General features: G+C 36.2%; 1 protein-coding gene across 1 annotated transcript; it reads right to left on the bottom strand.

Moving 5' to 3' along the window:
* Positions 1 to 330: 330 nt before the first annotated feature.
* Positions 331 to 5798, bottom strand: LOC141519476 (olfactory receptor 14I1-like). The gene is made up of 4 exons (XM_074231712.1): positions 5795 to 5798; positions 2028 to 2927; positions 1177 to 1214; positions 331 to 456 (listed from the first exon to the last, which is right to left on the bottom strand). Exons 1-4 carry the CDS (start codon positions 5796 to 5798, stop codon positions 331 to 333), a joined length of 1068 nt encoding a protein of 355 aa, XP_074087813.1.
* Between the last annotated feature and the right edge of the window lie 16260 nt (positions 5799 to 22058).

Raw genomic sequence — 22058 nt, forward strand, 5'->3', positions numbered from 1 at the left:
ATAAGGATGTCCATCAATTGGTGAAAGACTCAATAAGAGATGGTGTATGATTAAGACGGCATGCCATTGCATAGTAAGAAATGACGAGGAGGCAGGTGCCACCCGCATCCTAGCCCACTTAACTTTCTCCTTCTCTGACACTTCATCCTTCTCCTCTTCTCTCTATTTCCCCCTAACCTCCCCTTCCTTGTCTCTTCCTCTCTCTCTCTCTCTCTCTCTCTCTCTCTCTCTCTCTCTCTCTCTCTCTCTCTCTCTCTCTCTCTCCTTTCCTCCCTCCCCTCTCCTTTGCCATCCTTCCTTCCATCACTTCTCCTTTCTCCATTCACTGGCCTAGATGATGATGTGATGGAGTCGGTCCAGACAGACATCAAGAGGCTGTACCAGCAGGACATGTTCTGCAACGTGGCCATGTCCCTGACCAGTGAGCTGACAGCCACCAGCAAAGACTATAAATTTCTTTAAAATATGAACACATGCATGCAACAATCAGGCACAAATTTGAGGTATCTAAGATGGAGAATACCATCGGTATCCAGAGAAAGAACTGTGGAGTTTGAACAAAGAGCAAAGACTGCTACCTTCAATTTAGAAGAAACTCATTATCTTATTATGTAATTTTGCTATCTCTCATGTTTTACTTTTCTTCCTTAAGGATATGATTTCTCTCTCATCACATTCATCTTAGATCTTTCTATTCCATGGAATCAAGGTAAAGACTAACAGACTGCCTTCTCTGGGGGGTGGGGGGAGGGAAGCAAGCTTAGGGGAAAATTGTAAAATTCAAAATAAATAAATCTTTCTTTTAAAAAAAATATGAACACACTGCTTGAAATATCTAGAAATGAAAAATATTGCTGTAAATATAAAGTTAAGTAAAAGAAGGCTTCTCTTCACAAGAAGCTTCAAATTAAATACATTAATTCAAGAAAAAGTTATTGTATGCAAAAACTGTCCTATAATTATAAAGAAAAAAGCAAAACAGAATTTGCTATCAAGGAGTATAGCTTGGTTCTAGTTAGTATAAATAATCCCCTGAGGGGCTGCACTTTTATAATTCACCTCAGATAGTACCTTTGGACTAGAGACAATTAAAATATTTTGTATCATTGTAGCACCAAACCATATCAACTGAAATACATATGATCACTTCCATAGTCAATATTTTTATCTACTTACCTGGAAGTATGCAAGTGTAAAAGGAACAGGATAATCCACTAGAAGAGATAAAAAATTAATTAAAAAATTAATGCTGATGTAAATAATAGAAAATAAATATAATAAACAAATCTAAAAATATGAATTGTAAAAAATTAGGTGTAAAGAAGACTAATTCATCTTGAGGGATGAACAAAGATTTTGTACAAAATCATAACCTCAAAAAAGAAATAAAGGGACTATAGTTGCCAAAGAGCCTATATTCTCATCTATAAAACAGTTAAAAGTAGGTCAAAGAGTTTATATCTGAAAAAAAGAAACTAGAACAAACACACACACATATTCAAATATGTATATATTGACATATGTATTTGGAGAGATGAATACATCTTCAATATGCTAATAAATAAAAGGACAATAAAACAAAATGATAAATGGAAGTAAAAAAAGTGAGAAGGCAGGATTTGTAATGGAGGTAGAAACAGGGTAGCTATCCTGAAGGCTAATTTTGGACGAAATTATCTACTGCTATTGAGGGGATCCAGTATTGTTCCATTGATTCTTCTGATGACATGGTTGCCCAAAGACAATGGGTCAGCACCATGACAGTTTCACCATAGACCTCAACCACTAGAAGGATGGATTCATATTATGCTAAAATAAATAATGGATTTATTTCATCTAGATAAAGTTTCATTCTAAAGGGTCAATTTCTTGAGTGGTTTTGTTTTAGGTCCCTCATTTCTCTCCTTTAAGCTACCTCATATATTCATCATTTTGCATATTTGACATTGCAAATATATAGTCTCCAATTTTGGGGTTTTTTTATGTTTTCCAGGAGAGGGAATAAATCGCCTTCCTGATCATCTTGCCCGTGGCAACTGTAATCTTCCGGTTCCTCAGGCTGTAGATGATGGGGTTCATCAGTGGAGACAATGCTGTATAGGACAATGCGATTAGAAGATTTTGGACAGGTGACGTGTCAGATTTGTCAGTGAGGACTGTAAGCACTACTGAAAGGATAAACAACAGGAGGATAATCAGCTGAGGGGAGCAGGTGGAAACGGCCTTGTAGCGCCCTTCCACAGAAGGAATCTTGAGGGCAGTGGAGAATATGCGAGCATATGAAGCAATTAAAAAGGCAAAGCAGAACAAGAAAACACTTAAACTTGCCACAGCTAATAGAAACTCAATATGAAACACATCAGAGGTTAAGACTTTGAATACATGAGTGCCATCACAGAAAAACTGGTGAATCACATTAGATCCTCTGAAGGGCTGGCGGAACATGTTACCTATGTGGGCAGCTGAATGAATAAGCCCACTGAGCCAGGAACCAGATGCTGCCCAGAGACAACGGGCGGGATTCATGATAATGCCATAGTGGAGGGGGTGGCAGATGGCCATAAAGCGGTCATAGGACATGACCACAAGCAAAGCAAACTCGGCTGATGCAAAAAAGGCAAGGAAAAAGATTTGAATAGCACAGCCAATGACAGACAGAGAATGAATCCCAGACAAAGAATTCACAATGAATTTAGGAAGAGTGACTGAGATGGTGCAGATATCCAGGAAGGATAAATTACTCAGAAAAAAATACATAGGAGAGTGAAGGTGTGAGTCAGTAATAATTGCAGCAATGGTGAGAAGGTTCCCCATCAGGGCAGCTAGGTAAATCATCAGGAAGACGACAGCATGGAAGACCTGCAGCTCCCGCACGCTGGAGAACTCCATGAGGAGGAACTCTGTGATGATGGAGAAGTTGCTCATTCCTGTTAAGTCATCAAAAAAACATTATGAGTATCAGAAAAAAAGTAATGAAAAGACAAAAGAAGTAAAATACTCATTTAGAAAGAATTTGAAAATTATTCTATCCAATGAAAACTGACCAAAAGAAAAATCATTCTACATTTTAAAGCAAAAGCCACTGAAGGAAGAGTGTGCAGTTGGAATGGGGAGGTCAAAATGCTTCCAAAAATTCTAGGATTACCCATTTTGCAGAGAACAAACTGAGGCAGACAGAGTTAGGGGACTTGTCCAGGATCACAAAGACAATAAGAGTCTGAACTAGAAATGAACTAATGAACTAACTTCGGGACTGTCATTCTCTAGTGCTACAAAGTTGCTCAATTATTCTATCCCACATTCAAATGATCAATATAGGCTCTTTAAGATTTATAGAACTGGATTTAACTAAGTAGACTATAGCAGATTAGAAATTTCATCTCTACTAAAGTATTTCCAGTAATTTGTTTGTTTGCTCTGCTATTTACATGTTTTGTTGAGGGTTTTTTTTTTTTTTTTGCACTTAGCAGACATGTCAAGAGCTCAGATTCTGAGTTTGCACATAAGGAAAAGAGCAGCATTTTATTACCCATATTATTAACTATTCATGATAATGCTATCTGCATTAGTGACTTTTTTCTGAAAAAAAAAACAGAGACCCCAAGTGTGATTCAAAATTTGAAAGATGATCAGGATTCTTTTTGTTTCCATTTAGACTGAAGAATTTCTAGCTGAAGATACACTTCTTATCCTCACTCTCTCAGTATTTTTACTGTAACTAACATGAAAAGTGTTTCTCCTTGTTCTTAAGAGATTATCATTCCTCAGTTAGATATGACTAGACTAAGGTTAGCACATGTCTTTCCTCTGATTCAGTGATCAAATGATGGAAGTGGGAATTCAAGAGCTATGATTTTTAATGATAACTTTACCATTTCCAAAAAATTTCATCTTAACTGTTATTTCCTTATCTCTCAATTCCTGCTTTCAATGGGTATCAGGGCCAGAATTTGTAAAAATTATCACTTTGGATGATATAGTATGCATTGCCAATACCAGTGCCAATATTTATGATGCCCATGTCTACATATTTTTTCTTATTGTGTGAAAGCAATTCATTTCTCCAAGTCAGCTATATGAAGATACACTACTCAATGAGGTAATTGACTATGGAAATAATGAAGAATGGCATCAAGATTTTACTTCTATAGAGATTTCCTAGAGAGAGACAAATGTCAACAATGCAGATGGGTAAGACAGAGAGAGATAGATGTATAAGTAAAGAAATAGAAAATGAATCAATACGTGAATATATGGATGCATAGACAGTAATAAATACATTAATGGAGTGCCATACAGATATATCTTTATTTATGTATTTATGTATCTATAGCCATACAGGTGTTTAAGTATATACAGATAGACATATAAAAATTTTTTGTATTCATCAAATAATGTTTATCACATGTATGTGTGTGCAGATATGTATAGAAAGACAGAAATAGGCAGATAGATAGATAGATAGATAGATAGATAGAAAGATGAGAGACTGAGGTATGGAGATACATAGTTAGATAGATGACAGATAAATACATGTGAATCACCATCCTCCTTAATCACAAATACCTAGACCTCGGTTTCTTTTGAAACTTTTGACCAGTCTTGAAATACCAAATGAACAGTAGAATTCCTGCTCCAGTCTTCCAAATAATTCAGCACTGAATCTCACATTTCAGCCCTTTGGAGAATATTGTCCAAACTTGTTGCCCTTGAATTCATTGACCTAGCATGATCTCACCTCCAGCCATATATAGATTTCCTTTTGACATACACCTATCTCCATTCATATCACAGACACACAGACACATACACATGGACACACATACATGTAAATAAAACATTTACTGCTGTTCTCTGGGCATCTCTTTCCTGCTCAATAACCTAAATTGAGAAAGAAGTCACAGATCTCAACATCTCAGAGCAACAGGAGAAAACAAACATTTAGAGGATTTCAGGTCACATCAGCAAACTCCTACTTTTAATTAGAAGTGAGAAATGAATATAATTTCCTCTATTTCCTGTAGTTATAAAAGTCTATTTTCTAGGTAGTAGAATCAAGGATATTTAGCATCTACTTCAAGTCATTCTAAAGTGACCTTTGATTAACAGAGTTTCTGAAGGTCAAACAACGTCTTAGAAAATTGCTAGGGAATTGTTGAAGTCCTCAACAAAGTCAGTCATTCCTGTATGTGTGTCTCTTTCAAGCATGATGCTGGGAGCAGAACCTCAAACCTGGAAGACAGGAACACCTAAATTATCCAATTCCTGCATGTAAAAGGAAGAACAGAGACATGCAATGATTAACCATAGTTTTCCATGTTTGGAAATGAGAAAGTCCTGGTAAAATAACTGTCTTCTGCTTCTAAATTCACTAATCCTTCGATTGAATTTATTCAAAAGTCCAATCTATCATTGCTGCAACGATATTGAATTATAGATGAGGGACTGGAGGAGACAGAGCAGTGAAGGTAGAATTGACAAACAGTTCCTATGTCCCCCAGATATCTTTGGGGTGCTTCATCATCTATGGACAAAGACCTAGGGACAAAGGAATTGACCCACTTACAGAATTCTCCTTGTGACCTGTAACACCATTGTGCAATTAAATGAAGATAAAACTGTGGTCTGTCATCATAGATCAGAAAAATAAATTTGACCTATTTATAGAATGCTCTTGAGATTCACAAAGGATATCATTTAAAACATCACAGATTAGCATCAAAATGACAAAGATTAGACTATGCACATGTTATAGTGCACATGTGAAGGGGGAATCAAGGAGGATGAGGCTTACCCATAGCGAAATCTCAGTAAGTCAACAACCATCTTTTAAGTATTTGTTATGTCCCAGACTCTGTGTAAACATTGAAATTACTAAGAAAGGCAAAAACAGTTCCTGATCTCCATGAACTCCAGTCAATGGAGAGAAGTCGACTAAAGAAGAATATACAAATAACATATATATATATATATATATATATATATATATATATATATATATATATATATATATATATATACAGAAAGAAGTGAAAATGATCTAAGAGAGAAACCTAATAGATTATAGATTATAGCCAGGAGCAGAACTTGGACTAACACCTTACTTTATTCCAACCTACCAATTTATCCACAGTATGAGGCCAAACTACCTCTCACAAAAAAAGATTTATTTATAGTGAGGTCATCTCCATGCTTTTGAATTCACATATTAAGCCCCTGAGCAAACTGACCAGTCACAAAGAAAAATAATCACAATTTTAATGAAAATACCTGAGATAATTGTTCAGATGTGCATACATTTCAGCTTTGTTGTTAATGTCTTTAGCTTCTCTAGCTTCTGACAATTCTATACATAATCTGGAGGTGATTTCTTTCCACATCAATTAATTCCATTCTCACTGGCATAGTCAAAAATATGCCAAAGCAGTGAAATCTAAACTTCTGAATCTGAAGACATTCTGGAGACTTTTGGTAATTCTTATGGTAAAGAACTAGTGAAATATATTGCCAGTGTATTTGGAGAAGTTCCTATGAAATCTTCAGAGCATAGAAGGCAAACAGCATCATCTCCTTTGTTCCTATGAACTCTTTGTCCATCCCTTGAGAAATATTAGCTAGGTAGAGTTCACTGCATAAACAGCATGGTGAAAAACTTTCTCCCTTTAGGCTCATTAAAATGTCAGCCATAAAATTAGAGGTTAATAGGACTCTCTCGGTTCAAGAGGGTCTAAGTCAAGAATCAATAAACATTTATTGAATGCCTGCTGTACACCAGGCAATGTGTTAAGTGTAATGGAAATGGAGGGAGGAAAATGAAGGGGAGAAAACATCCAACATAAGGGCATGAGGGAGAACAAAGGCAGCATGACTGGTAGGAAAAGAGAAGAATATGTTGGGGGAGTAGTGATGATAAGATGTATTGGACACCCACAAAGGTCACAGACATGACCCTTCACAAAACAAACTGTAGCTTCAAAAAAGAGAAAGAAGAATCCTTACCTATGCAGCTAAGGATGGAGATGAGCTGACTCCTCAATGTTTGTAAGCATGGCTGAGATGTTGCAGATATTCTATAAGCAGAAGTTAATCAGAAACCTAAAAATTAGAGCAAAAGTGTGGGACAGTGATAATTGCAACAATAGTGAGATTTCCCCAACAAGATTAACCAGGAAATCAGCAGATAGAAAATAGTAGGTCTCAGTCTTCTCTAACCTGTGGTCCAGCCAACACTGCTTGGCTGTTTTTTTAATTTCTCTTTGTCTTTCTCCCTGCCTATCTCTTCTAATGTATTTTAACTTCTTTTGGTAAAATTTTGTTTTATTTCCATCCTTGATTTCCCAAGTCTCAATAATGATTCCTCGTAGGCAGAACTGAAATCAAGAAACCAGCAGCTACATAATGGCAAGCCAGGTTGGATAAAAATCTCTGCCCAGATTTGGGAAATTGGATCAAGTTCCATAGGCGATGAGCACACCCCATTTTTTAAGATCCTAGATTATTACAAAAGTAGGAAAATTATTGGACTTCCTTTTGTGTTTCCCTTTTTCCAAAAAAAATGAAAAAGTTTGTTTTGTGGGGAGTCAGCTAAGCTGATCCCATGTAGTGTTTTCTAATAGCCCTAGTGTGTCTGCCTGTTGTTCAGATTTACCAGGGAAGGCAGTTCTGAGGTTTGTTTGGTTTATACCCTACTGTGGAGCGAGGGTTGTTAAGGAAGGAAGTTTGGCCTGTGTCTAACTGATGTGTTCACCTACCTCTAAATTGATGGAGAATTAAAATATGGGGAAAATCCAGTAACAATTGTCCTCCCCGAGCTGTCCTGTACTTGCCCCTTGGAAGGAATTAGATTTGACAGAAGCAAAACACCTCAGTTCCTGGAAATTATCTTTGGGTGGAACTCTCTCTCTTTCTCTTTAAAATAATCTCTCTCATTCTCTGCCACCCCTCAGGGGTTTGGAGGGAAAGGACAAGGAAAATCTTCCTTTTTAGAGCTTCAAAACTCAAACCCATGTCTCAGATGGAATGCATATTTCAATGCAGGAAGGGTAAGAACCCCCAAAACTTGTTTTACCCCCATTATTGGCAGGGACCATGATTTTCTTAGCCTCCTTTAGCTGGACTGAGAAAGTCCCACCCTCGGGAGGAGGAAAGGGAAATGGGAATATTGATTTCAAAGCTCAATTGGTTCTCCTGGTCAATTGGTTAAAGAAAAAAGGGAGAAGATCACTTTTTCTGGGACTAGGAAATTCAGATTTCATCTTTTAATGAAACCTGTGCTAATAACTAATATCTCTGCAATAGAGTAACTAGATATGAACTTTAGCAAGTTACTTAAGAATGCATTCAATGTTAACTATTGGTTGGCCATTTCAAAAATCTTAATGAATATATATGAAGTTCCTCATGAAATTCTGATTGATTCTAAAAGTTGTCTTTTTGACTGATCTTAATTGGTACATTCACAAAAAATAATATAAATAAATATGTGTATATGTGTGCGTTTGTGTGTGTATATTTAAATATCAATGGGACGTTTTCACAACTCTCTATTGGCCTGGAAAGGTGGGAAAATGTTTCTATATTCTGAGATTTGGTACCAGGCAGGGTATCAATCTCACTTTGGTAAATTCGAAACCTTTATATGAAAGAGTTGATTCTGTTCTTTGTGCGTGTGTGTGTCTGTGTGTGTGTGTGTGTGTGTGTGTGTGTGTGTGTGTGTGTGTGTAATTCAGATCTGAAATAGTTAGTTTCCTCACTTAAATGTTACTCATTTTAGTTTGGGTTTTGAATTTAATTACTTAAAAAAATCTAATTTTAAGTAATTAATGAAGTTGGGATCTGAGCCTATAAGTTGCAACTTTTGCGAATAGATTTCCTGCCCTCAAGAGTCTTTGAAAAGAAGACTGGAAGGCCTTTGATAGGAAAATTACCACCTTCTGTTTTAAAAAAAAGAAACTATTAGGGCAGCTGGGTGGTACAATGAATAGAGCACAGGCCCTAGAGTCAGGAGGACCTGAGTTCAAATATGACCTCAGACACTTAACAATTTCCCAACTGTGTGACCTTGGGCAAGTCACTTAACCCCATTGCCTAACCCCCCCCAAAAAAAGAAAAGAAAGAAACTATCTGAGAGCTAAATGAGAGTAATTTAGTCACCTTTTGAAAGTTTTGTAACAAGTCTTGAGAATTTATATGTGTTTTTGAGAAGAAATATATAATTGGCATAAATTTGTATGCAAGGAATTTGGGAATATTGAATCATATAATTACTGATTTCTTTTGGGAAAAAGAAATATTATACTAAATTGTGTAATCTGATCTGTTTAGATGTTAAATTGATATACATTGTCAGCAATTTCATAAGGTCTTTTGCTAGTAAAGAAAAAAGTTTGTAATAATCTTTGTCTCTTATCATCTATCATCACATGTTTATGGAGAGGACTATATGTATATGTATATGAGTTTATCAATTATGTGATATTATTTTGTAACTTCACAAGAAATAATATTAATAGCGTTTGGTTCTCTTGTGAACATGTAAGCTATTTGAATACTGGAATGACTACTTCATAGAAAAAATTTTTATTTCTATGGAACTTTTCATATTGAATGCATTTTTAAAATTCACACGAGTTATTTCTCTTGGACTTGCACCAATTACAATATTTTATATGACTGTAATTTCAAACTTTGTCATTGAAATACATAGCATCACTTCAAGAGAATCACTGTATTTAATCAACTAACTTCTCAGCATGCTACTATAAAGGAAAGAGCAGAAATTTGACTCTTTTCTCTACTTGTTTGAGGAATGAAGCCTTTAACAGAATGCTTACAATTTATATTCCAGTTTCCTGCTTTTCTTGTAATTCTCACTACATTGGTTTTAATTGTGTGAAAGGTTTTTTTATTTACTATAGTTAAAATTATTCATTTACATCCTCTATTGTTCTCAAGTTCATTTCTCTATAAATTTTTTTCTTTATCCAAAGATTTGACAGGTAAAATATTTTCCTTTAAATGGCTTATGACATCACTGTTTATGTCTAAATCATTGTACTCATTTTCACTTCATCTCAATATTGATGTGAAAGGTTTCTCTTTATATCTAGTTATTGTGACAATGTTTCCAGTTTTCTCAATTTTTTTTTAAATAGTGAGTTCTTATCCTAAAATGGAAAAGCAATAAAGCCACTCCCATGGCCCAGTGCTGACTTTCTACCAAAGTCTGCACTGTAATCCCCTCCAGACTTGATCAGCACCCTAGTGACACAGACTGCTGGACTATTTTCCAGTTTTGCTCTGGAAAAGTCTTTTACCATGACTTCCTATTGGTCATACCACTCTAGAACTCAAATGTATGCATCATTTTAAAATTATTTGAAAGGGAATTTCAGGAAGCTCAGCAGAGTCCATGCCTTACTCCTCTATTTCTTGCTTTTTAAACAACCAAAAAAGAGCCCTCCATAAGTGCTTTATTCTCTGTTCATCCATCTATACTATCATCTTTTTTCTCTCTCTGTGTGTGTGTGTGTTTCTGTTTCTCTATCTCTCTTTCTCTCCCAGATAATCAATTCAGCAATTTTTCATTAATTGCCTCCTAGAAAAGAGATGCTGTGCTAAATAGTAAGTAAATATAAATTCCAGTAAAAGAAGGTTTCTGTTCTTAAGAAACGTGAATTTATATATAATAATTTAAAAAGCATCTACTATGTAAGAAAACGACATACAAATATAAAGGCAAAAATAATTCACTATTGAGGAGTATAGGTATGTGCTAAATAGTACCCAAAATCCCCTGAGGTGGATGCATTTTTAAAATTCACACAAGTTATTTCCCTCAGACTTGAACCAATTACAATATTTTCTATGATTTTAATTTCAAACTTAGCCACTGAAATACATATTATCACTTCAAGGGAGTCATTGGTTTTTTCAACTAACTTCTCATCATGCTATTATGATGGAAAAAGGATAAAAAGAAGATCTGAGCAGCACAGCCAAGGAGGGACAGGGAATGAATGCCAGACAAAGAATTCACAATGAATTTTGGGAGCATGACTGTAATGGTGCAGATATCCAGGAGGGATAGGTTGCTCAGAAAAAAATACATAGGACAGTGAAGCTGTGCGTCATTGATAATTGCAGTAATTGTGAGAAGATTCCCCATCAGGGCAGCCAGGTAAATCATCAGGAACAGTACAGCATGTAAGACCTGCAGCTCCCGCACTCTGGAGGAGTTCTGTGAAGATGGAGAAGTTGCTGATCCCTAGGGCTATGCTGGAACTTATTTGACATCAAATGACTTTATGGGTAGCAGAAAAAGAGGTTGAAAAGAAGAAAGAAATAAAATATTTTTTTCAGAGAGAACTTGAAAACCATTCTATCACATTAAAACTGAACAGAAGAAAAAATCACAATATATTTTAAAACAGAGGAAGTTATACATCATGAACTTCAGGAAAATGAATTGTATCACTTCAAAGTTAATAAAGAAAACTATCACCCCAAAGATGGAAATGGATTTCATCCATCTCTATACATCTGAATGGATTCACACATATACACAGATGTGTGTAAGAACATTCATATAAATAGTGTATTTCCATACCAATTCTATTTATCTCAATAAATATCCATATATCTCTAAACATCTATATTTCTATCTTCATTATATATAGAGAGATTTAGATAAGATATAGATACAGAAAAAAGAGAGAATGAGAGAAAATTCATGTTAAGGGAAATATTAATACTTTTATTACATAGTAATAGGGTTGGGTTCAGGAAAGTAGTCTGAAAAACATTCCAACACGCCAAAAATTGTTAATTTTCTTGATAGCATTTTGGACACAGAATGGGAAAGCAAGGGCCATACTGGTTCAATGTTCTGTGCAAAGTAACAGATCTTTAGTAGCAGAATCAGAACTTGATATCAATTAGTTTGGTTTCAAATATAATTTCCCACCTAAAAAATAGAAATATAAATAGCTATAGAACCAATGACTGTAATCAAATATGTTGTTGTTAAATCATTCGAAGAGTTGTGTCCAACTCTCTGTGTTTCCATATGAATTTTCTTGGAAAATATATTGGAATAGTTTGCCATTTCTTTCTCCACTTCCTTTTGTGGATAAGAAACTGAGACAAACAGGCTTAAATGAGTTTCCCAGGATCACAGAGCCAATAAGTGTCTGAGGTCACATTTATTTCTTGAAATTGTATCTACCCCTTTTAAATTGGGGGCAGAGCCAAGATGGTGACAAGAAAGGATCGAGTCTTAGGCACTCTCTCATAAAACTCATAAGCTTAAGGACTCTAACTAAATTTTTGAAAGACAGAACCTACAAAGGGACCCAGTGAGGCAGTTCTCCTACTCAAGGTAACCTGGAAAAGAGCAGAAAAGCTCTGCTCCCCAGAGTCAGAGGGGCAGCCCACCAGAGGGGCAGCCTGCCAGAGCAAAAGAACTTCAGCCTCCCGGAGGCAGCCCCAGAAAGCTGGGAGCCCCAGCTCACAGCAGCAGAGGAATCTCCTGAACTACACCCCGGAGAGCACCAGGCACAAATTGGGGGCGACAGCAGGGGACCTCTGCCAGAGTGCACACGTGAAGCCCAGCTCTCAGTGCACACAGAAAGCAGCATTGCCAGGGCAGCCCAGATCCAGGAACAGAAGCAGGCAGAGCTGGTAAGCAAGAGCCCCCATGGTGTGAACCCATTGAACCTAAGGAGGGGAGTGAAGAGAGAATGCAGAGCTCTGTCCTCTGCCCCTGGAACAGGACTTTGGGGCTCTGACCACATTCAGATCCTGATCCCAGTCTAGGCCCCCCCATAGAAAAGCAGCCCCCCCACCTCGGCCCCGTGGCAGAGGGGGGCATATAAGGTCATTCACAGACCAGGAGGGAGGACAGAGCCTCACATACTGAGACCCTTGTGGGAGTGCCCCAAAAGCTCAGGAAACACCCCGAAAACAGTCTAAGTCTGGGAAAATGAGCAAGCAGAGAAAAAAGAGGAACACCATTGAGAAATATTTTGCCTATGAGCCCAAGAAGGATCAAAATACTCAGTCTGAAGATGAGGAAGCACAAGCTCCTGCATCTAAAGACTCCAAGAAAAACAGAAATTGGGCTCAGACTATGACAGAGCTCAAAAAAGACTTGGAAAATCAAATGAGGGAGTTAGAAGAAAAACTGGGAAAAGAAATAAGAGAGATGCAGGAAAAACATGAAAATGAAGTCAGCAGCCTAGTCAAGGAAATCCAAAAAATGCTGAAGAAAATAACATGCTAAAAACCAGCTTAAGTCAAATGGATAAAACAGTTCAAAAAGTTATTGAGGAGAAGAATGCTTTAAAAAGCAAAATTGGTCAGATGGAAAAAAAGATAAGAAAACTCTCTGAGGAGAACAAATCCTTCAGACAAAGAATAGAATTCAAGGAGATTGATGAATTTAACAGAAATCAGGAATCAATACTTCAAAACCAAAAAAAATAAAAAATTAGAAGAAAATGTGAAATATCTCATTGAAAAAACAACTGATATGGAAAACAGACTTAGGAAAGATAATTTAAAAATTATTGGAATACCTGAAAGTCATGATCAGGAAAAGAGCCTTGACATCATTTTCAAAGAATTACTACAGGAAAATTGCTCTGATATTCTAGAAGCAGAGGGCAAAATAGAAATGGAGAGAATCCACCAATCTCCCCAAGAAAGAGATCCCAAAAAACCAACCCCTAGGAATATTATAGCCAAGTTCCAGAACTCCCAAGTCAAAGAGAAAATATTAAAAATAGCCAGAAGGACACAGTTCAAATATCGTGGAGCTGCAGTCAGGATCACACAGGACTTAGCAGCAACTACATTGGAAGCTCATAGGACTTGGAATATAATATTCTGGAAGGCAAAAGAGCTTAGAATGCAGCCAAGAATGAACTACCCAGCAAGGCTGAATGTCCTCTTCCAGGGAAAACATGGACTTTCAATGAACCAGGGGAATTTCAAATGTTCCTTTTGGAATGGTCAGAGCTGAACAGAAGGTTTGATCTTCAGATATAGGACTCAGGTGAAGCATGGAGCTTGGATGAGAGGGGAGAAATATGAGGGACTTAATGATGATGAACTGCATGAATTCCCGTATAGAAAAATGACACTGATAATACTCATATGAACCTTCTCAGTTAATAGAGCAGGTAGAGGGAGCTTTTATAGTTGAAGCACAGGAGAAAGCTGAATGTGAAGATAAAATATGGTGTAAAAATGGAGTCAATAGGAAAAAAGGGGAATGTAATGGGAGAAAGAAAAAGGAGAGGGGGGAATAGGCCAAGATATTTAATATAATAAGATTTTTCTTTATTACAATGAGCTATTGCAATGATATGGAAGGGGAGAGGTAACTCTTATCAGAGGTGACTAGGAGAGGAAACAGCATATATATACTCAATGGGGTATAGGCATCTGGAGTAAGAAGGAGAGAGGGTGGACAGGGGGAAGGGGGAATGTGAGTCATGGAGGAGAGGATGGACCATGGGGGGAGAGTGGTCAGATATAACACACTTTCTTTTTTATTTCTTGAAAGTGGCTGGGATTGGATGGCCTGTCCAGGACCATAGGGCCAGGTGGATACTGGGCCTAAGGGGTGGTATGGGGGCTCAGGGCTTCTTGGCCCCAGGACCAGGGATCTGTCTACTGAGCCACTCAGCTACCCTACAGCAGAGTGAGAGTGAAAGGAGAGAGAAAATATAGTACATGGTAGTGGAGAAATAAGAAAGGAGGGAGTTGCAATCAGCAATGGCAACAGTGGAAAAATATGGAAGTAACTTTTGTGATGGACTTATCATAAAGAATGTGATGCACACACGACAGAGTTGTTGGTGTTGGAACAAAGACTCAAACACATCAAGCACATTTTTTATTATTATTATTTGGGGGGGTGCAGGGCAAATGGGGCTGGGTAGCCTCCCTGGGGCCACATAGCAGGGTGATTGTTGGGTGTCTGAGGCCGGATTTGGACTCAGGTGCTCCTGGCTCAAGAGCCAATGCTCTGTCCACAACCCAGCCACCCCTACTATTATTACTATTTTATTTTATTTTGGGTCCTTTTTATCTTTTTGGGGGGGAGGAGGGTTTGCAGGGCAGTGGGGTTCAGGTGGCTTGCATGTCACACGGGTGGGTGATTGTTGGGTGTACAGGGCTGGATGTGGGCTCGGGTGCTCGTGGCTCCAGGGCTGGTGTTCCGTCCATTGCACCACCTGGCCATACCTACAATTATTACTATTTTTTAATTTTAATTTTTTTCTCTCCCCTTTACTTTATCGCTCAAGCAAGTCTATATTTATGGGGGAGGGAGTATTTCATTTACTCTTGAACAAGAATATTTTATTAATGTAAAAAAAAACATTTGTACAAAATGAGAATAAACATTAAATAAAAACCTTTTAAATTAAAGTTACTAAAATTATTCATTTAAAAAAAATTGTATCTCCCTGTCTTCAGAGTTGGCATTCTATAGGGCTACCAAGCTCTTGATTACTGTATCCCTTCTTCAAATGATCAATATGTCGTTTAAGATTTATGTAATTGGTTTTATCTAATTAGCATATAATGGATTAGAAATTTTATCTCTTCCAAAATATTCCTCATATGTTTCTTTTATTTCCTGCACTAATCTCATCATGGTGGTCTAACCTTCTGTAAACTTAACAGGCATTTCAAGAGATATGATTTTCAGTTTACAAGTAGGCAATTGGACAGCATTTTATTGTTCAGATTGCTTCCTCATTCTTATTAACTGTCAACATTAACGACTTTGTTTTCTGAAAAAAAAAATGTCCCATGTGTGCTCCCAAATTTGAAAGACTAGAAGTCCTTTTTCCCCCCCTTTCAGGCTGAAGAATTCTCACCTGAATAAATCTTCTTTTTAATCTTATTTACTGAGAATCTTTGCAGTAACTTTGGTGGAAAGTTTTTCCTTGTTTTTCTGAGAGCATCTTTCCTCTAGTTAGACGAAACCTAGACTGAGGTTAGCACATCTGATTCAATGATCGGAAGATGAACAAAGAATTCAAGAGATATGATTCTTAATGTGAACTTTACCACTTCCTAGGCATTTCACCCTTAGAGTCTCCTCTTTAGCTCTCATTTCTTTCTTCCTTAAGGTATCAGGAGCAAGATTTGTAAAATTAACACTTTGGATGATATAGTCTGCACTGCCCCTACCAGAGTCAACATGATTCCTATAATCTCTGCATGCTGCTTCTTATGGGGAAAGTAATTCATTTCCCTAGATCAGGTACTATGAAGATGAATGACTGGAATTGACTTTGAAAATGAACTAGGAATGTCACTGTGATTTTATTTCTATAGGGATCTTCTAAATAAAAAAAAAAAAACAAATGGGCAAGACACATAGAGATAGAAGTAGAGATGGAGATGAGAGAGAGAGAGACAGAGAGAGAGAGAGAGAGAGACAGAGAGAGACCGATATTCATGTAAAGAAATAAATGATAGACAAATAGATGATTATATATATATATTATATATAGGTGCTACAAACTGATATAAATATGTTGATGGAGTGTTATAGATGTATTTTACATGTGTCTGTCTGTCTCTCTCTCTCTCTCTCTCTCTCTCTATATATATATATATATATGCTTTAAATACAGAAATAGACATAAATTGTGTGTATTTATAAACATAGAATGGTGTTTATATAGTCATATATGTGAGTTTCTATGTATTATAGAAAGCGGTGATAGATAAACGATAGAGACAGACAGACAGACAGACAGATAGATAGAAATACCTGAATCACCCTTCTCCTTAAACAGAAATTCTCTTTTAGACCTCAGCCCCTTTCCCAACTTTTCTATAATTTTGAATCATTTTAACATTGACCAAACTTAGTTCACCTGAATTCCTTGACTTACCATATTGTTATCTCCTGCCAGTAGGTAAATCTATATACATTTATCTTTAGCAGATATATTCACATTTTCACAAACACAGACACACACACTCACACACACACATAAATGGAACACTTAATGCTGTTTTCTGGGCCTCTCTTTTTCCTTCAAAAACTCAAAGTGAGAAAGAATTCACAGCTCTAGAATTCTCACAGACAAACATGACAAAACACAAATTTAGAGAACTTCAGGTCTTATCATCAGCCTCTTCATTTTAATTATCAAGGAGAAATGAGTAATATTTACTTTTATGTCCTACACATGTAAAAATAAATGTGCTCTATTTATATAACATTTGAGATTCACAGAGTATGTTACTTAAATCATTTCTGAAAAGTCTCAAAATGACTCTGTGAGCTACAAAGATCATGCTATGCTCATGTTACAGACATATGAAGGGGGGATCAGTGAGGCTGAAGCTGATCCATAATCAAGTCATAGCAAGTCAAAAAACATTATTAGGTATATGCTATGTCCCAGACTCTGTGGCAAGCACTGGGGTCACCTCAAAAATCTCACAGTAAATGGAGAGGAAAAAGTAAATAAATAAAAATGTAAAATCATATATACATATATATATAAGAAGAAATGGAGCTAATAAACTAAAAGGATTACACAAAACAACAGTGTCAGAACAATTTAAAATAAGGTCTTTCTTCATTCCAATCAACCATTATATCCACAGTATGATGCAAAACTAGCTCTCACCAAAAAAATTCACTTACACAGAGACCATCCTGATGATTTTAAATTCACACAATAAGCACCTGAGCAAAAGGACAGTCACAAAGAAAAATAATCATAATCTTAATGAAAAGAGATGAGTTATTTGTTCAGATGTGATTACATTCCAGCTTATATAATTATTGTCTTTGGTTCTCTTGTTACCTACAATTCCATAAATAATCTGAAGACTTTTTCCCTCACCAATCAATGCTATTCTCAGTGGCACACTCAAAGATATGGCAAAGCAATGAAATCTAAACCTCTGAACTTGCAAGCATTGGGATGACTTTTCGTAATTCTTGTTTTATAGAATCTGATGAACTATATTGTTCAGTACCATTTGAAGAAGCTGCTGTGAAATCTCCAGAGTATTCGAGGCAAGCATCATCATCTCATTTGTTCCTTTGGATTCTCTGACCCATCCCAAGAGATTAATTAGATAGGGTTGAGTCCATTTTATAAACAACACTGGGAAAACCTTTCTCCCTTTAGTCTCACTAAAATATCAGTCAAACATTTGGGAGTCTCTCAGGTCATGAGGATCATCATCAATAGTCAATAAATATGCATTGAATGCCTACTATACACCAGGCAATGTGTTAAGTGTGAAGAAAATGGAGGAAGAAAAAGAGGAGAAAGCATCCAGCACAAGGGCATGAGGGAGAATGCAGGGGACTGGAAGGGAATGATCGGAAGACTGTGTTGGGCTCTCCCATTAAATGGGGAGGGAGAGTGGTAGTTTTAAGGGTTGTCAGATGGCAGCAAAGCAAACAAGACCATTGGAAAAGCAAACTATGTAAATTCAAAGAGAAGGAAGAATCCTAAAGCCAAAGAGGGAGGGGGATTGACTCCTACTCGATATGTTGCAGATATTCAGTAAAGAGAAGTTAATCAGAAAAAAAGATAAAAAGGAGAGCAAGGGTATCAGACACTGATAACTGCAGCAGCAGCAAGAAGATTCCTCATCAAGACTACCCAAAAAATCAGCAGGAACAATACAGTGTATAGGACCTGCATCTGTTACATGTTATATGACATGAAAGACACCATTAAGACAAGATTAAACTTTGCTTTCTACCCGTATGAAGCATACGATCTAAACATCCATTGTTACATTCTTAGAGGTGACCTACATGATAAATATTGTGAAATGTTATTTTGAATGGGTACACTAGGAATTACTAAATTAAGTTCTTTTATATCTGAGGGCAAAGGTCATGGGTAAGAAAAGGAAAAATATTTAATGAAGGTCCCCAGCAATGCTAACTTCACTGACAACTCAACTCATTCCTTGAACTTATCAACTCCTTACCAGTATCACTGCCCCTTTGTAATTATGATTTGACTTCCTCTGTTTGAATAACAAATCCAGGACATGTCTGGATTAGTCATTTTTGTATCTGGAGCTCATTTTTTTCTTTTGCTAAGAGATAATTTTTATATATTCTTATCAATGACATGTAGCAACACTATTTTAAAATTGTTTTAGATTATGAATTCCATATTCCTTCCATCTGTCCTTCCCTTCCCGTTACTAGAAAAGTTAAGGAATTTGATAAAGATTAGATGTGTACAGTCATGAAAAAGAATTTATCCTTATTAACCATGTTGCAAAAGAAAACAAACAAAATAAAGCAAATTAAAAGCAAATGAAAATTAGAGCAAAAAAAAGAAATTTTTATAAGTATGGTTCAATCTACATTTGCACAGTCAGCAATCTTCATTATAAGTCTTGGATCAGTGACTGGCTAAGAATACCTCTCATTCACAATCTCTTAATGATATTACTGGTACTATGTCCCATGTTCTTCCAGCTCTCTTCACTTCATTACATAATAGTTTATACAAGTATTTCCAAGTTTTTATTCTATCCACCATTAACTCTCAAAATCTATCCAAGTTTATGTTCCTTCTTTCTGTGGCACTATCTATCCATCTCATCCTCTCTAATCCCCTATTCCTTTGGCTAACAACCTTTCCCAATATCAGGGTCTTTTCTAATGACTCTCATATTCTCATTATTTAAATGTTGACTTCACAATACTGGGAAAAACCTTTCTCCCTTTAGTCTCACTAAAATATCAGTCAGAAAAGTGGGAGTCACTCAGGTCATGAGGATTATAGTCAATAGTCAATAAATACGCATTGAATGCCTACTATACACCAGGCACCTTCCTTTCTACAGGCTGAATTAATTTCTTTAAGTATTGACTGATTTGACTTCTTGCTGTCCAAGGGACTCTCAAACTCTTCTACAGTATCCAAATTTGAAAATATTGATTCTATAATGCTCAGCATTTTTAGTAGTCCCACTCTCACTATCATACATTTCTACAAGACAAACAATAGGTCTGACTATAGGCAACATGTATGTAAAGTGATTTCTCTGCTTTTCAGTATAATGATCAGAATTGCCCTAACTTTTCTTTCAAGGAGCAAGGACGTTTAAATTTGTAACTGCAGCTAGTTTCTACAGAGACTTGAAACCAAGATTATAAAATCTGACATGGTTTTCATTTCTTCTCCCTCTATAGGCTCATAAGTGACAGGACCAGTTACCAATATCTTCATTTGTTATGGGGTTTTTTTATTGTGAGGCTTCAAGCAAGTTCTCACATTTTCCTCTTTGACCTTCATCAAGTGACTTCTTGATATCTCTTCAAGACCTTTAGCCACCAGAGTAGTATCTGCTGCTCATCTTATGTTGTTGATATTTCTTTCCACAAATTTGATTCGGGCTTTTAATTCATCCAGCCAATCAATTCACGTAGTGCATTCTACATATAAATTAAATAAAAAAGGTGAATATACACAGACTTGTGCTCCAGTGAACACAATGACAAACTAACATGACAGACTCTTTAGTAAAAATGTAAGCTGGGGATGCTAGGTGGCACAGTGGATAAAGCACTGGCCCCGGAGTCAGGAGTACCTGGGTTCAAATCTGGTCTCAGACACTTAATAATGACCTAGCTGTGTGGCCTTGGGCAAGCCACTTAACCCCATTTGCCTTGCAAAAACCTAAAAAATAAATATAAATAAATAAACAAACAAACAGATAGATAGATAGATAGATAGATAGATAGATAGATAAATGGATAAATAAATAAATAGAGATGTAAGCTGAACATGGTAAAGCAAAATAGATATTTCTCCACTTCCACTCAATGGCCTGGTCCAAATCATTCCCATGAGTAAGTTTAATTTCCTTACAATTTTTAGTATATATGTGTATGATGACTGTACAAATTATAAAATGACAGCTTATAAAAAAGATCAAAGTAACTAATCTTTAAAGAGTTCTTTAACACTTTCTTAAAATTTTTCTCAAAACCATCATGGAAATGTTTAATCCCCATTTAAATCTAAAGGATCTCATTCTCAGATATGGCAAATGACTAACCTAGGTTTATAGGATTATTAAACACCAAAGCTGGGATTTGAACTTAGGGCTCCTGACTCTCAGTCCAGATTAGTTTAACTACATCACAAAACTTTTCCTTAAAAAAAAGGAATTTGTTAATTCATAGGAAGATGAAGTTTTTAATGTGAAAAAAGGTTCGTGGAGTACTTCATAGAGGAAATGGCATTTTATTCTTGATCTTGAAGAATGGTTAAGATATACAAATGTATAAAAGTGTGAGAATAAAACTTTCCAAAAAAGAGAGGAAAGGAAAAAGAGACAAGAAAATAAAATAATCTGGTTTGAATGAAATCTAGAGTTCATGTTTAGGAGATGGATTGCAAAATATATTGATGTAACACTGCAAAGTACCTTCAATGACAGGAGGCAAGTTTTGTCTTTTCATGTTATGAAATTGGGTGGCCATCATCAGAACTTTGCTGCATGAAAAATAATTTTGAAAGTATTTGGATTGCTGACAAAAAAGCAGGATTTAGGTATTTCTTTACTAGACATTAATTCATAATGGACGGAACAAGATGAATGACACTGGATAAGGAATTTAGAGGAGAGAGGTTAGTCAGAAAATTTTGACATGCTCTAGAAACCCATATGAATAAAACTGAATGATATAAATGGGGATTGTTAGAGTAATGTATCCTGGAAGAAAAATCTGCTTTCACTTTAAAGGAAACTGGTTGTAATTACTCCTCCAAAAAACTCATAAATTAGAGAGTAGGTATATTAAAAAAGAAAAAGCACCATGTTTCACATCATTAATCTTCACAAAGTACCATGTTTTGGGGATGCAAAGAAAATGAATATTTAAACATTTCATCCTTTCAGAAGTTGATAGTCTAATGAAAAGTATACCATGACAGTACCATATGTGCTGTCCTGAAAAGCTTTATTAATTAAATGCTAGGAATAAGTAATTTCAGGCAGAAGAGGACACCCATAACTGAGAG

This window comes from Macrotis lagotis, chromosome 3 (assembly GCF_037893015.1).
Source record: "Macrotis lagotis isolate mMagLag1 chromosome 3, bilby.v1.9.chrom.fasta, whole genome shotgun sequence".
Classification (NCBI taxonomy): Eukaryota; Metazoa; Chordata; class Mammalia; order Peramelemorphia; family Peramelidae; genus Macrotis; species Macrotis lagotis.

Bases quoted from the DNA above. Each gene is read 5' to 3' on its own strand.
- LOC141519476 (XM_074231712.1), bottom strand. The intron at 1,215-2,027 runs GCAAGATGATCA...TATCTCTTCTAG, and splicing joins GAAGATTACAGTTGCCACGG to TGGATTATCCTGTTCCTTTT. The intron at 457-1,176 runs GTAAGTAGATAA...CATATTTTAAAG, and splicing joins TTACACTTGCATACTTCCAG to AAATTTATAGTCTTTGCTGG.